Source organism: Drosophila arizonae, chromosome X, assembly GCF_054131065.1.
Source record: "Drosophila arizonae isolate 15081-1271.41 chromosome X, UAZ_ARI_1.0, whole genome shotgun sequence".
In the NCBI taxonomy this organism is placed as follows: domain Eukaryota; kingdom Metazoa; phylum Arthropoda; class Insecta; order Diptera; family Drosophilidae; genus Drosophila; species Drosophila arizonae.
In genome coordinates this window covers 16,403,704-16,420,488 of record NC_142927.1, presented here as the reverse complement: position 1 = coordinate 16,420,488, position 16,785 = coordinate 16,403,704, and the positions used below count along the sequence as shown (strand labels likewise).

Here is a 16,785-nt window from a genome sequence, read left to right as displayed (position 1 = left end):
AGTGTGAGAGAGAGAGACAGAGAGAGAGAGAGAGAGAGAGGGAGATTGAGATTGAGAGAGTGACAAACTGGCGAATAACGAGTCGTAGTCAATCACAAAAAGGGGGCGAGTAACAAGTTGAATTGCGAGCAAACGTATGGTGAGTAACTTGCGTGTGTGTGTATGTGTGTATGTGTGTGTGTGTGGTGAATAACGAGTAGACAAAGAAATTATAATCGTATGCACATTATGAACAACATAGAACCAGTTAAGCACAGGAGCATAAAGCAACACTGAGAGCAAGTCAATGAAGATCAATGGAGGAGAGATGCAAAGGAATAGCAGACTGCTAGAGAATGAAAAAGAAAAGAGAGAGAGAGAGTAGGTCAGTGTGAGATAGCAGGAGAAAGAGAGTGATAGAAACAGAGAGCAAGAGAGAAAGAATGAATGAGATGGAGGGAGAGAGCTAAATAACGAATTAGAGGGAGAGTGAGGGAGCAAAAGAACGAATAAGAGAGAAAGAGGAAGAGAGAGTGCGGGAAAGCGATATTCGGAGAGAGAAAATAGAGAATGAGAGAAATGAGAATGAGATAGAGAGGGTAAAAGAGAGTGAAAAATAGAGGCAGAGACATAGAGAAAAAGAGAGGGATTGAGATAAAGTATGAGCGGGAGAAGGCAAAGGATAGAGAATGAGAATGAGATAGAGAGGGTAAAAGAAAGTGCGAAATGGAGTGAGAGATAGCGAGAGAGAAAGAGGTAGAGAGTATGAGCGAGGAAAATGTATAGGATAGAGTGTAAGACAAATGAGAATGAGATAAAAAAGGCAAAACAGAATAAAAAATAGACTGAGAGACAAAGAGAGAAAGAGATAGAGAGTATAAGCGAGATAATGGCAAAGAATAGAGAGTAAAAAAAAATGAGAATGAAATAAAGAAGGTAAAAGAAGGTGAAAAATAGAGTAAAACAGACAGAGAGAGATATAGAGAGAGAGAGGCAAAGGCAAAGGCAAAGACAAGATCAGAGATCAGAGATCATCACGATTTAAAAGACAAGGAAACGAAATGACTTGAGAAATAGAGGGCGAGACAGGCACCAATAGATAGAGATGGAGAGAGAAAGCAGCAGCGACAGCTAGAGCGAGAGAGAGAGAGAGAGAGCATGAGTACACAAACATAAACGAGCGCAATACACGAATATACGAAACGCATGATCCGATGATTCAGCCAGCGAGCGCAATTAGAGCAGACCCGAAGTATAGCAGTTCGATCAGCTAATGAATTGTTGTTACAACTAATGAGTGTGAGTCGTGCCTGTGAGAGTGTGTGTGTGTGCGAGTGGGTGGCCAATGGGGGGTTATCGATGTGAATGCAATGTGACGGAAGGACGAGTCTAGACGAGAGCCGTGAGAGCGAGCGAGAGAGATAGAGAGAGAGAGAGAGGTGTGCTGCTTCTGTTAGTTGTTGCTGATTGTTGTTTTTGTTTGCTTGTTGCTGTTGTTGTTGTTTTGGGAATTTGTACACCGATGTGAAGTGGCATATTGGCGGCTCTGAGTGGTTCGTATGCTTAGCATGGATAACTTGAATCTGATTGCTTACGCCCGGATACAACGGCGGGTGGTGCAATGGCGGCGGCGGCGGTGGCAGCGGTGGCTCGGCCACTGATGGTGACACTGCATCTGTTGTTCCACCACTTGACTGCTGTTGCTGCTGATGGTGCTGCTGTTGTTGCTGCTGCAGGTGCTGGTGCTGCTGCTGCTGTTGTTGTTGTTGTTGTTGTTGTTGTTGATGCTGCTGTTGCTGTAGGTGGTAAACTGCTGCAACGGCCGCCGCATGTTGCTGATGATGTGGATGCATATGGCTATGCGTGTGGTGCGGCATATTGTGATGGGAATGGTGGACTGGGTGGTGGTGGTGGTGGTGGTGTAGTCGTGGCGACGACGACGACGACGACGATGACGGCGGCAGTGCAACGCTGCTGGATGCAGTTGCACCACCACTACCACCGGCAGCACCACCACCAGCAGCAGCACCAGCACCACCACTACCAGCACCACTACCAGCACCACCCGCAGCTGCCGCCGGTGACTGTGCAACGGCAACCGCAGCCGCAGCAGCAGCGGCAGCGGCAGCAGCTGCAGCCGCCGCCACGCCCACCTGATGATGGTGGTGCGGATGATGGTGGTGGTGATGGTGGTGCAGGTGCGCATGGTGCGGATGCTGATGGTGGGCGGGCTGCGGCAAATGCTTCGCGTGCTGGTGCACGCCCGCCGTGAGCGCCGAGGCGGCCAACGCTAGATTATTGGCCGCCTGGGCGGAGACAATCTGTGAGCTGGTCATTGAGCTCATGGCCTGCAGGGTTTGCTCTTTCTCATTGAGTAAATGCAAGGAGACACCATTTGGTTCCTGGAAAACAGATTGTCATTTTGTTGGTTGGCTCTCGTGTGTGTGTGTGTGAGTGTGGGTGTCAGTGTGTGTGTAGAGAGAGAGAGAGAGAGAGATATGACGACACACTCAAGCATTATCAAATTCTATCATTGAGCTGCAGACAGACGTCACTTGGCTAAGGGGGGGAAACTCACATATGAAAGCCACAAGACTCCGCTTAGCACCAATACACGCACAACTGTGTGTATGTGTGTGTGTGTGTGTGCATATGTGTGTGTGTCTGATAATGAACTGAACAATTTGTGTAACATACACATGTATATATATATAGATATACACATATATGTGTATATATATATATATTTGACTGATCTGTTGAACTGGGCTCCACTTGCAACTGAGAAACTCTTCCTTGCTTTTCATGCTCTTCGGCTAGATTTGCTTATCGACAAAATATCCACATTAACAAATACAGAGAGCAGAGTTAAGCTCACACAGATAGAGGGAGAGAGAGGGAGTGTGTGTGTGTGTGTGTGTGTGAACGTGAGCTTAACTCTACTTGGTTAAACAATTTACTGTAAATGTACTTATGCGCAAGCATGTGGACAATTAACGTATGGCAAATTGTTTGCTATATTCTGTTTGCTCTTCACATTTGGAATATATACTATATATAGTTGTATATATGTAGATGCATATATATATTTTTATATATTGAGAGTTGTATATATGTGTATATCGATATACACAGATTTGGCACACTTACGACTTTGATTTTGGCTTGAATTTCACGGAGTTTCCGTCTGGCGAGCACTTGGATATGGGAGCTGACTTGTTTACGGGTTCTCGTCTTGCCCGTGCGCAGTTTGATGTAACGCGCGATTAGCTCGTTGCGCCCTATAAAAACGAAACAGAAAAACAAAACAAGAAAAACTCGAATTAATTTTAAGAAATAATAATACAATCGAAAATGCATTCCATAGATCAGACATCGATGTAAATCGTAATCGGAAAAAATAATATATGATATATCATGCTAGATATAATATATATAAACGTACATATATATAACAACTGTATTATAGACATATAACTGCACATTTTTGGTGCCTAGTCAGGCATGAATCTAGACCAAGTTACGCTTCTCTGCAGACCATATTGAGCATAGTTATTTGCCAGACTTCAAATATTTGTAGAAATAAGAAATAATAGATATTTGTATGTATATGCCTCGATATCTAACATATTTGGCATATTTAATAATTTAATGGATTTCCAAATTAATTTGGGAATATAAAATATTAGAGATTAATATATATCTATAATTTTTGTTTATATATAGAGTAAGTAACATTAATATTTAATTTTATTTTTGAACTTGAAACACCTATGAAACATATAATATTAATTGAAACTAAAAAAGTGTAAATGCTAAATTTTAGATGAGTTATATATCAATATAGTGTATTTAACATAACTAACAAAGATTATACACAAACCGGAAGAAAGTTGAAAAAAAAAAAAAAACAAAACTAAATATTAATGTTACTGTATATTTATTTCACTTAATTTTTCTAAATATTTAACATATTTGACCTGATTAAAAATTGAATAGATTTCCAAATTATTTTTTAAATATAAAATATGGGATTTATATTTACACATACATCTACATCATTTTATATATTTTCATATAGATATTTTAATTTAATTGTATCATACTTCATTCTGATAGACTTCTTAAATATGTGGTATATTTAATTATTTATTTTATTTTTTTTTATTAATTTTTTCCATTTTATATATAAGCACAAGCCTATTTCTTCACTTATCTATCTACAACATTTTTTATACATTTATCTCACTTCTTTCATACATATTTTACGTAACATTCTGAATGTGCCCAATTTTATAATTCTAATGTAAATATCAACAAATGAATATGTTACAAATTTCATAAGCCTTTTATTTCAGATTTTTGAAATTCCATCTAAAATTGTTTGTCCACGGATCAAACGAAACAAAAACCGTGAAAACAATTCGACGGAGTCACAGTTAGAGTCGAAGTCGTAGTCGTAGTCGGGAGTGGCATGATTAAAGCGTTTTAATGAGAATGGGGAATATTTTTAGAATCAACATCATCAGCAGCATCTGGGGATGCGAGAGAGCGGAGAAAAAAAAACCCTATGGGATGAATGAATCAAATGCTGCTTCAGTTGCGACGCCTGCCTCAGAAATTTCATTGAAAGCCCAACGACATTTTCACGTGCCGACAGAATGTGGCTCCGACTGACGTCAGTGCCGCCGTCGCCGTCGTCGTCGTCGTCGTTGCCTTGCCATTGCCCCACTGCCGGCTGGCTGACTGGCGAGGTTGGGGCAGATGGAGCAGTGTGGGCGGGTCATCCTTTAGCTTGCGCTTTGGCAGCCGTAAGACACCATTCTGCCGCCCGGGCCCAGACCCGTCAGCGATCCAGCTTTTATTGTACACACGCTTATGCGTTCACTAATTACATTCTTGGCATAGTTTCAGTTCTAACCGAATAAAATTATTTTCAGCGACTCAAACCCCGTCAGTGCACAGCACAGCCAGCCAAGCATACGCATATTGCCGGATCCGGCGCACAAACTCCGGGCTGCTGCTGCTGTTGCTGCTGCTGCTGTTGCTGTTGGTGGTGAGGTTTGTTCGTTCGTTCGTTGGGTCGGTCGTTCAGTCAGTCGGTCGTTTGTTCGTTCATTGGCAGCGCCGTGGGTACGGTTAAGAATTACTAGCACAAGGAGCAGACACACACACACACACAGACAGACAGAGACACAGCGACACATACACACATACACGCAAAGACACACAGCCACCCAAGCAACCCACCACCTTTTGAATGCCAGTTGAACGTCAGCTAGGGAGCAAGTCAATGAAGCTGCACGAGACGGAACCAGTTTTATATATGGAACAAAGACAACAAGAGCTATGGAACCAGGAAGTTCATATATATAAACTCGTATAAGTATGTATATGTATATATTTACAGCTATTGTAGTTAGTTTTGATATTTTATATAACATTTGAGAGTTCATTTGACTGGTTCATATCGACAGGTTTCAAAGCTAGCATTCTGTTTGAGGGACATAAAAGACAAGAATACAATGCATATACCTAAAAAATATATAAAATGTTAGAGTCAACTAGTTGATAAAATATTCAATACAACGTAATTCTTATATATTCGTTCACGTAGTTCATTTGACTGGTTCATATTGACAGCTGGCAAATTTTGTATTATGAGTATTATAAGTTTTCTATGCATGAATATCTATGCATGAATATCACAATACCTACGATGCTTATATAAGTGAACTGGTCTTAGTGAACTAGTTCATATGAATGTTAAGCTTTGCATATTTATATTTTTATATGTCCATATAAGATTGTATTTAATTATGTATGTCTGTCAATTCTGTCAAGATAGGTTCTTCCCACCAGTAAACTGGTTCACATGACTTGTTCCGAAATTTGCATTTAATTGCAAAATGTTGCCTAAAGCTTAATAAGCGCATACCATATATATAAATATATCTATATGTGAACTAGTTCATTGAACTAGTTTCAAAATATTTCATGAATCAAATATTAATTACTTATACATTTACCCATCTGATTATTGCCTCTGTGCACAATTTATACAATTCATGCAGCTCATATGACTGGTTCGCATCACAAGTTCCAGCCATTGTTGTGTAGCCCTATCCACAAATAGATGCCAAGTAACGTACCGAGTCCTCAACGGCTTTACCCTCACACAAACTCACAACCTCACGCCCTCACACACACTCACACACACACACACACACAAGCGCGAACAATATGCATATACTTAATATGAATAGGAAGAGCGAAGCATTTCAATTTCTTTACGCTTTAAATCTTTGCAAATCGATGGGCCATGGCCCAAAAAAAGGAAGAGGCAGAGCGGAATTCAAATGGAATTTATGGCAAAACTTTATGTGCGACACAAATATACAAAGTTGTGTGTCTCTCTCACGCTCTCGCCCACTCTCTGAGTTTCTCTCTTTCGCTCTCTCTCTCTCTCTCTCTCTCTCTGCCTCACTCTCTCTTTGTCTCTGTCTCTCTGTCTCTTAGAGCATTACTTTAATTATAGAGCATTGTGAGCAGAGCATTGTGTTTAGCCTGCATGACTAATGGAAACGAATCACGTTAAGTGTTTCCTAATGACACGAACGTTTTCCTTTAAACTGAAATCGCTGGGAGTGCAAAGTTTTAAATTCATTAACATCGTATCTGGGTTATCTGCAATACGTTTTAAATCAATCAGAACGAAAGCACAGCAGCAGCAGCACCAGCAACAGCACCAGCAACAAGACGACGACAGTTGAAATCATTGACATGTGTCAATTGAATTGTTGCTATCGAGTAACAAACGACAAAAGTTAATTCATGCTGACCCCACTGGGGGCTATATTGCAGTTCACAATTGTTTAATTGATAGCCATTGAGTTGACAAAGATGACAATGATGATCATGATGATGATGATGATGCTGACACAGGTGCTGGCTGCACTCACTTCGATAATTGCTCCGAGTGTAAACTCGGACATTTCAGCATTTATTAAATCAAATGAAAAATTTTCAATTATTCAATTTCGGATTTATTACACAAATATTTGAGTACCAATTCAATGCGAGGTGACAAATTATAAGGTAGAATAAGACATAAACTATCCGAGCTTAGCCTAATTGAAGAAGGAAGGATACCACTTGCGATAACTCTATTTGATCAAATGCCTCAGTTATCGATAAGAGGGAGTTAGTGAAATATTTAATATGATTTGTCATTTGTTTAGGAATCTGAAATATTGCTGAATTTGGTTTTTGCGGCCTATTGAAAATGTCTTTAATTCTATAAAAGTTCGCTTTTGCTCATATTAAATTTTTTGTTTAGTTGAGTTATCATGCTCCCTCCCATCCTACAAATACTTGTGTATGCAAGTCATATACAGCAATAGCACACAAAATACACATACACATACATACACACCTACATTTATACCCATTAAAAACTGTGCTCATATTTAAATGTGACAAAGGTTAATCAGTCAATTGAAGTGGCATTGCTTTGCATATTATTAGACAGATATGTACATACATACATATATATGTATATATACCACATAAAAATATCAGCATAGTATAGTCAGATCTATATAGATATAGATGAAATAGTATATGAATTTAACTGAAGGAATACTTGAATAGAATTAAGGCGCTATAGATGACATTGAAGACGGTGCTGAACACAGAAAATGATATTTTTATGCACGCAAAAGAGAAAGTCAATAATATAATTATCAAATCTCTGAATGAAATTAATTTTCTTTTTTTTTTTTAAATTTTGTATATAGTATTCAATTAATTTAGGGAACTTTGAACTTTTCGGCAGTCAAAAAAGTTTCTCAGAATTTAACTTTTTCAAGTCAAGAATATATAGAAATGGATATCAAATAAAATAATATTAAAATCAAAATAATAGATGATATAATATAATAGAAATATAATTACTATTTTTATTTTATTTTTTTTTATTTATATGGGACACAATATAATTATTATTAATTAATATTTAGATTTTACTTATTTCCTGATTTTTTATTTATGGAATGGAAATCTCTGACTCGAAAATGCGTCCATAAAAAATGTAAAAAATAAAATTTATATAAAACTAAAACTAAATTTGTTTCGCTTCATGCTCAGCAAACACAATATGTGCCGGTATTAAATAAGAGCGAGAGAGAGAGAGAGAGAGAGAGAGAGAGAGAGTGAGTGAGAGCGGGAGAGGGAGCGCCCGTCTCTGGTACGTTGTGCAACACTGAACTTTAAGGACTTTTATGTACATGCTTGATGCATGCATGTTGATTAAGGGTTCCAGGCCATGAGCGAAAAAAAAAAAAAACAGAGCAGAAAGCAAAGAGCAATATGCAGACATCAATATGGAGATGTATGTATGTGTATGTGTGTGTGTGTGTTGGTAAAATATTGAATGCTGTGCAGGCAATTTGGCTACCACTTAAAATCAGTGGCCAAAGCTAATCAAGAGGAGCTATACACAGTGCGAAAATGCAGACACAGAGAGAGAGAGAGAGAGAGAGAGAGACATAGACATGCATGCACTGAATGTATGTGTGTGTGATAAGCCGACTAAGTCGCCACTAGGCGGTGGCGGCGCCGCCGCATATTTGTGGCAGCGACGAGCACAAAGTTTTAGGCCACAAATTTCACAGCAGACAGGCAGACAGAAAGACAGACAGACAGACAGACAGACAGACAGGCAGCGAGGCAGTCAGGCAGTCCCTAGAACACGAAGCTTTGCCTGGCTGCCTGCCTGCCTGCCTGCTGCATGCAGCTGTCCATCCGATTGTCATGTGTCATAATCAGCCCAAAATGGGCGTGTGTGGCTGGCTGGCTGTGTGTGTGTGTGGGTGGATGGCTGTGTGGGTGTGTGTATGCATGCTCAGTGACTATGTAAATATTTTGAAAATTAACAACCAAACAATGGTTATATTTTCACACATAACGTAACAGCGACAGCAGCAGAGTCAACCGAACGACGAACGTCAGTTCGCCCCCAAACAGCTCCTGCTAATCCGCTGCACCGCCAACACCAGCAACAACACCAACGACAACAGCAACAGCAACAACAACAGCAACACCAACACGCGCAAGCTTTGTTGTCTCGTGTTTAGCCTGCAGGCCAAAAACATTTTTCCAATTTCCCAACAACAACAGCAACGCGTTTTTCCCGTTTATGCGCTTAGCCGGCCTTTGCATTGGCAGCATTTCGTGCAGCTGCTGGCGAGCATCAAGGAATTTGCAGAGTGGCTGCAAAAGCCACGTGTTGGCAATAAATAAAACTTTAGCCGCCTCTTGTCACAATGTTTTTCCGAATATTTAGCAATCTGGTTAACAGAGAGAGAGAGAGACAGAGCAAGAGGAGAGAGAGAGCAAGCGAGCGGGCGGGCCTAAACGAATCGATTGCCGCAATAGCCAGCTAATGCCTACAAATAGCAGCTAATTGCCCAACTGGTTAACTGGCATTAAAAGCGAGTAAGAGCTGATCTATATAAATGCACTAAAATGCGCACAAGATTTATAGATTGACAACGCACAATCGGGAAACACAGCATACATAAATATATATATGTACTCATGCATACATATATCATTCTCAAAATGCTATAGATCAAACTTTAAAAGAATGAGAATCGCGGAGAGAGGCGGTAGTTAAAGCAACGAGTTGAAGTGAGTCAAGTTGATAGTTGATATTAGTACATATACATATATACATACATGTATACACACATGCATATATACATACATACACACATACATGCAGCTGTGTTTATGAAAATAGTACAGCGACTACTCTCAGTCCATAAAATATTGGACAATTACAATTTTATGATACACACAATATTTTGAAAATAATTTTGAAGGAACATTAAGACTGACATATTTTATTTTTCTATGGTTAATTTATGTTATTTTAATTTTTTATTCACTTAAGAACATGTGTTTCTTAGAGAATGGGAATAAAATTAACCCAGGAAAATTCTAGTAATATAATAAAAGTTTCAAGTCCGTAGCTCTTAAAGGTCCTGAGATTGACGCTTCTGACCTATATTATTCGAAAACAAATTTCATAAATTATAAATTTCATTATATCTTTTATACATATCATTTGATTTCAATTAAAGATTCCATGTTATAAGTTCTTGCATATATCATTATAATTTCAGCAGTTCCTGGAAGCTTACACTATCCGGGACCCTGTAGCATCCCTAAGTATATGTGCCAAATATTATATATATATTACATTCTATTGATTATTATCTATGCTTTAAAATTCTATTTATATTTAAAGTCAAGTAATGCCGTCAGTCTTGGGCAATCTATTGATTTTTCCGTAGTTCTATAAATTAATGAAATTATTTGTATGTTGCGCAAAGTTTGAAGTGAGTTTTGCCAAATCAACTATAGAATATGCTCATTCGCATATACATATATAAACATGTACAATATATATATATGTATATATATGTATTGGTAGAGCAATGCTGAAACAGGTCAACAAATCACTTGGACTTGGAGCAAGGCAAATGCGGTTTGGGGCATGAGGCACACTTAGCCATCGCAGCTCTGTTTTGGGGCTTAATACAAATGCAAACTGAAGGTGTCGAGCCGCTCAGCCCTGAGCCGAGGGCAAGGTAAGCCAAAGTGAAAAGTGAAAATTAATTACTTGCCTCAAATACAAAAACAATTCAAGCAATGGACATGGATACGGTACGGACATGGCTATGGCTTGAGCTCTAGCCGAAAAACACACGCACACACACACACACACACACACACACAACATGTGTGTGTATGTCTGTGTGTGTGTGTTTTCATGCAACAAGCATGCAGTCAAAGGACGACTGGGCGAGACCGAGCATAAAATGAAAACAATATCCACTGGGACATAAATTACAAAACTTGTTGTTTATGCGTGTAGACGTCTCAAATAAAACACACACACACACATATACACACACACACACACACACAGGATGCGACTAGCAGCAGCAGCAGCAACCAAACATTACCAGGCCATGCCTATCTCTCTTTCGCTCTGTTTGAGAATCAAAGAGAGGAGAAGTGATGAGGCGGTGGCAGGGGGGGGGGGGGTGTTGGGCTCGCAGTGAGGCAGTGAGACAAGGGCGCAGCATTCTCACAATTTGCTGTCGTAATTCCATTGAGCCGCCATTTGGGTGCGGCAGCAACAGACGAAGACAACACGCCGCAGGCATCGTATGTCCTTTTAGCTTTTATTGTAAATGCTACAACCAACACCCGCTGCTCACTCCACACCTGTTCACACACACACACACACATAGCACACACATACGGCACACGGCTTACAGTTTACGTTTACAATTTTAGTTGTCAGCACATTTAGCTCGACGGCAAAGCGTTTTGCGGCACAGTGTCAAAGTTTGAACGCTGCTGCCATCGCCTGTTGCCATATCCGAACCCACAGTCAGCCATACAACCACCCGACCACCCAAACACCCAGCCACCTAGCCACCCACAGCTCGCAACCTGGGCACAAAGCGCTTTGACACAACTTTCAGCTCAAGGTTCAAAGTACGGAATTTATGTTTTCTTTACACGGCCCGCCGCAAACATACGCAAAAAAAAAAAAAAAAAAAAAAAAAAACCAAAAACAAGTAAGAATGTGCCGACTTTTTGTATGCATATGACTAGAGATACCCTACAGAATATATTCATGATTTGTCCAAAAGACTTATACTCCTAATGGATATGCTAGACATTAAGAAAAAGATTTTAACACAAATAAACAAGAATTGGGGAATTCTAAATAAAATAGTTAAAACATCTATTCAAAATCCAAATCAATTTTTATCGAATTCAGAATTATCGACCTATAGGTTTAACGTTCCCTGAAACTATGTATTCAAGCCACATTTCCCACAAATTATTAATTGAATTGGTATTTTAATCAAAGCAAATATTTTAAAAATAAATTGAAATCTAAAACAATGATATTTATATTTTATAAACTTAAAACAAGTTCAATATTTTTGTAATTTTTTTATTTAAAAAATAAATTTTGTTAATGTGTTATTTTAATTTTTTTAATTTTATTATTATTAATAATTTATTATTATTTTAAAACAAGTTCAATATTTATATATTTTTAATTTGTTATTTTTATTTTTAAACTTTATTAATAATATTTTTATATATTGAAAATATATATTTCTTTGTTCATTTTTTATTTTTTTGTTATTTTTTATTTTATTTTTATTATAATATGTATATTTTTATACATTTTATATATACATTTGTATATATTCATATATTTGCATTATGGCATTTTTATTTGTTGTTATACATTTTTTATATTTTATTTTGTATAATTTATTTTAATGTTTATTTGTTTTTTTTTATACTATTTATGTCTATAATATTCATTTTTATATTTTCTTTTTTCATAATTTATTTTTTTAAAGTATACTTTTCTTGTATTTTATAAATTACTCTTTAATTTGTGAATACTTTTATTTCTTTTTATATTATATTCCATAGCTTTGAAGATAACTAAATTAATGCTGTTAGTGTTAGTTTTACAGGGTATTAGAACACAAACAATGGAAACAAGCTGCGGCAACCACAAAATTCCTGTTTGTTTTCTGTTTTTACCCACCCAACCGATGTGCACACACATTGAAACGCACGAAAGGCTACAAAGCCAAAGAGAGAAGCACAGTGAGACAGCGAGAGAGGGAGAGAAAGATGCACAGAGAGAGAGAGAGAGAGAGAGAGGGAGATAGATATATACAAGTAGTAGAGTAGAACTTTGCAAGCAGTTTGTTATTAAATTCATAGTCAAGCAAGGTAAAGTGCTCAAGTCTCTGTCTATCTCTTTCTCGCATTCAACCGCCCTCTCCCGTACTCTCTGACATATAATAGAAATTTCGAAAAGTGCATCACTTACCATACATTTTACCCTCATCGGATAATATAATCTTTCTGCGTCCACATGGTGGATATATTGACAGTGCCTCTTGAAAGCTTTGCTCAATGTCCGGACTCCAGACACCTTCGGCATCAGCGGATGATAAATCTTTTTCGTCCTACAAGAAGAAGAAGAAGAAAACAAAATCAAACAGCCATCAGTTGGTTTAGTTCTCACATGGCTATATCTATTTAATAGTATAACTATGTGACCATAGCGCCTGGCACTTTCCTCTAATAATAAGGTCAATTTGATTAATTTCTTATGCTAATCGATTATTTATCGATTGGCAGGCGCAATTTGATCGCTTTGCGTCAACTGTCGCCAACCACTCGAATATGCAGGACTAAGAATATATGCAATTTGGCCCATTATATTTAGCCTAGTAACGGTAATTTCCCCATCGAATTGACTGAGGCATATTCCACCAGGGGTGTCATTTTAGCTTTTTTCCCGTCAAATCTGGCTTTATTTGAAGTCCCAATGCGGGAAAAATTTGAAAACGGCGGGTTGCGGGAATTCTGGCTTTAAAAAAATTAATTTAGCTCTATTTTAGCTTTATTTAATTTTCACGATTTATTTTGCTTTTTATCTTTCTCAACACTAAAAATCATGAATACAAGTATCGATACATGATTTTATATCATACAATCTATCGAAATCATTTCGTGGTATGAGCAACAGGTCTTCTTTGTCAACAAAAAAACACTAACGTGCACGAATTGGATGGGCACAGAAAGAAAAATTGATTTTGGGAAAACTCCAACAAAAACCATAGCAACAACCAACAGCACATTTCCTCTATGTGGCAAATCACACATCATCATCAAAAACCTAGGTACTCTCCGCCAAAAAAAAATTATGCGACAGCATGAGCGTTTAGCGATTTAAACTACGCCGTATTAAATGTACAGTATAATTAAACATTCGTTGGCTCCTCATTTTCTGGAGGATCTTAGAAATAAGATTGGAAGCGTTAAATTTATTTTGGTTTTGGACAAATCAAGTGACAAAGCGGCTCGGTAAATAACAATTATTTATTAAACACCTGATCTCTCTTTAAAAGATTGAATACTTTATAATTTGTATATATGTATATGCATATACATATATCTATAATTTCTACGTTAATGGTTTTAGGTCTCGTTATTAAATACGTCTCTGTTGAGAGTGGAGTGATGATTTCGACGTTCCTGATTTTAATATTTCTCTTGAAAGTGGAGATTCCTTGTCTATAGTTGAAGGAATCAAACAATTAAAAACAAATGAATAATCATAAATGAATTTAATTAAGAAAATAGTGTTTTTTAAACCCAGCTTTTATTTTGGCTTATTTTTTCTTGAATTTAGCTTCTTTTAGCTTCTTATTTTTGCCAATCTGGCTCTATTTGCTCGAAAAATTATGACAGCACTGTATTCCACTTACAATTCCAATTCGAAAAGGGAAATTACGTTGAGGCATACTCAATTCCTATTCAAAACCAAATAGAAATCATTAAAGAAACACAAGGAAATTTTTTGACCTATACATGGACATACATATATGTAGTTCTATCTAGACATATGGAAGATAATCAGCTAAATTGAATCTGTAATCTGATACTCTAAAATTATATTTGTATGATTATACAACACTAGATCTATATTGAAGATCTAGTGTTGTATAATCTGATATACTGAAACTATAATCTGATAATCTGATGGGAATATATTTGTATAGTTCAATATCTATAGTTCTGGTTGCTGGATATTGAAAGGATATTAATATAGACCGTCTTCAAAATAATTACTATTCTATTTTTAGCGTATATATCATACGCATATAGGAACTGCAATCGAAGAAGTCTTCTTCTATATATAGTAGTTTCTATCTATTCATAAAGAGGCATGTACGATAAATTCTATTTGCGTACTATCATAAAAAAGGTTAATGTTTTTATTTTTATCAAATTACTATTCCCAACTTTGACTATGAATATGAAATAATCTATGATAGATATAAACATATCTATAAATTCAGCTAATATAACAAACTATTTTTTAAAGATATAGTTCTCATTGCTATGAATTGTCTCTACTTACATCGCTCATATCGCCAACATCCAAGTTTTTACTGTCCACCATGCTGCCATTTGTGTCTGCCGATCCCAGGGGACCAGGAGGACCGGCATTCACTGGTGGCCACGGAGATGGTATGGTGCCGGGTCCAACTGCAATAACAATGAAAAAACAGAAAGCAACAAATAAGACAAACAATTTATAAAAGCGATTTTTTGGATGGATTTTGAGTGCGGGATCTGTGACAAGTCTTAAGCGCGGTCGCAGCTACATAAATCTGTGTCATCCTCCACCAAAATGCGTCCCCCATACCGCCGCCCACCAGAGCCGTGCCGAACACGTTCTGGCCCAAAACCTGTGCAACAGCCATCCCCAGTGGCCGGGGTGTTGATATGCATTATGAATTTGCGTGCTGTGTGTGCGAGATGAAAAGCGCTTCAGCACGCACTTAAGTACGTTTTTCATTTGATATATTTAACAATGGTGCCACATAGTATATCTCTATAGGTGTGTGTGTGAGTGTATGTGCGAGTGGAGGCGGCAGCGTGATGGGTGGGCGTGCCGCCTGGCACATAGTTAAACCAACGAGACAATCAACGCGTCTACTCCAAATTGATAATAATCATTTACCATGGCTGAGCACAAGTGCATAATCATTTGGCTAAGCGAGTGCCAGACACGCACACACACAAGTGGCATGCTGTATGTGTGAATGTGTGTGTGTGTGTGTGCTCATCACGGCTTGCAGCAGTTCAATAGCCAAGTTTAATGCCAGAGATCAAGCAGCTATTAAACATACATTAGTCAGTCATAAGCGATGCATACTGTACCTATGCAGTATACAGGGAGTATAAAATACCATAAATATGCAGATAGATGTACATACTTATAATGTGCATATACATAGGTAATAATAGGTATTGTAATGGTTCAATATTTTAGTTGAATTTAAACTAATTTTATGAGATCTTAAACTTCATCGTGATAGGACTATGAGAATGTTTTCGGATTACTGCCGATAAATTTCATATAAATCATTAAAGCTGGCGAAACTATAACTCATAAGATGTTTAGGTATGCAACGATTAGATAGATGGACAAATGCAGTCTCAGGATCTAGTCCTTCGAAAAGTAGTTGTATACAAAATTGATACTATACACCCAGGAGTGTATGCATTGGTATTACATGCAAGAATCTATAATCTGTAATAGGCTGCAATCTAAGCAGTACTAGAGACGTCTCTCTGGAAATTACTCTGTAGTAGTGTCTATAGATTTTAGTAGCTCCATAGTCGCAGTAATCACACCAATGTCTTAAGCTATATTGAAATAAATATGTCAAATAACAAAAATTGTTTCTCTAGTAAACTCTCTCCGATATATTTTTAGTCGCCTCTAATCGGCTTTGGCAATATTTCTTCATATCATATCTTATAGTCTCTAGTAGTCTCTCAAGTCTCTCTCTCTCTCTCTCTCTAATAGTCTGTAATAGTCTGGAATAGTCTTTGATATTGATTCTCTCTGCTAATCTCCAGACTTTTAGAGCTGTCTTTGATAATCTCTAGTCGTCTCTGTTCGTCTTTGCTGGCCTCTGTTAGTCTCTAATTGTCTCTTGTCGTCTGTAATAATCTCACGAGTCTCTCTCTACTCGTCTCTAGTCATCTGTAGTGGCCTTTTGCAGTCTCTAGTCTCTGATCGTCTCTGATCATCTCTAGTTGTCTATTGTCGCCTAAAATAATCTCTTGAGTTTCTCTCTACTAGTCTCCACTCATTTT

At 37.6% G+C, this 16,785-nt stretch overlaps 1 protein-coding gene and 1 long non-coding RNA gene across 9 annotated transcripts in view; one reads left to right on the top strand and one right to left on the bottom strand.

Annotated features, from left to right (window-relative positions):
- The window catches only part of sd (TEA domain transcription factor 1 homolog scalloped), an 82,062-nt gene that overhangs the window by 12,283 nt on the left and 52,994 nt on the right, over positions 1 to 16,785 (bottom strand). For 6 of the 8 annotated variants that reach the window (XM_089474480.1, XM_089474478.1, XM_089474479.1 and 3 more), the window contains 4 exons: positions 15,035 to 15,162; positions 12,932 to 13,070; positions 3,130 to 3,260; positions 1,575 to 2,381 (listed from right to left, as the gene is read on the bottom strand). In XM_089474480.1, coding sequence (XP_089330606.1) covers positions 1,575 to 2,381; positions 3,130 to 3,260; positions 12,932 to 13,070; positions 15,035 to 15,162 — 1,205 coding nt within the window. The remainder of the gene's footprint in view (positions 1 to 1,574; positions 2,382 to 3,129; positions 3,261 to 12,931; positions 13,071 to 15,034; positions 15,163 to 16,785) is intronic. The other 2 variants (XM_018015989.2, XM_018015991.2) reach the window with 1 other exon arrangement.
- On the top strand, positions 13,402 to 14,250 carry LOC149267952 (uncharacterized). The gene is made up of 2 exons (XR_016271093.1): positions 13,402 to 13,974; positions 14,093 to 14,250. It is a non-coding gene; the product is annotated as an uncharacterized LOC149267952 (long non-coding RNA).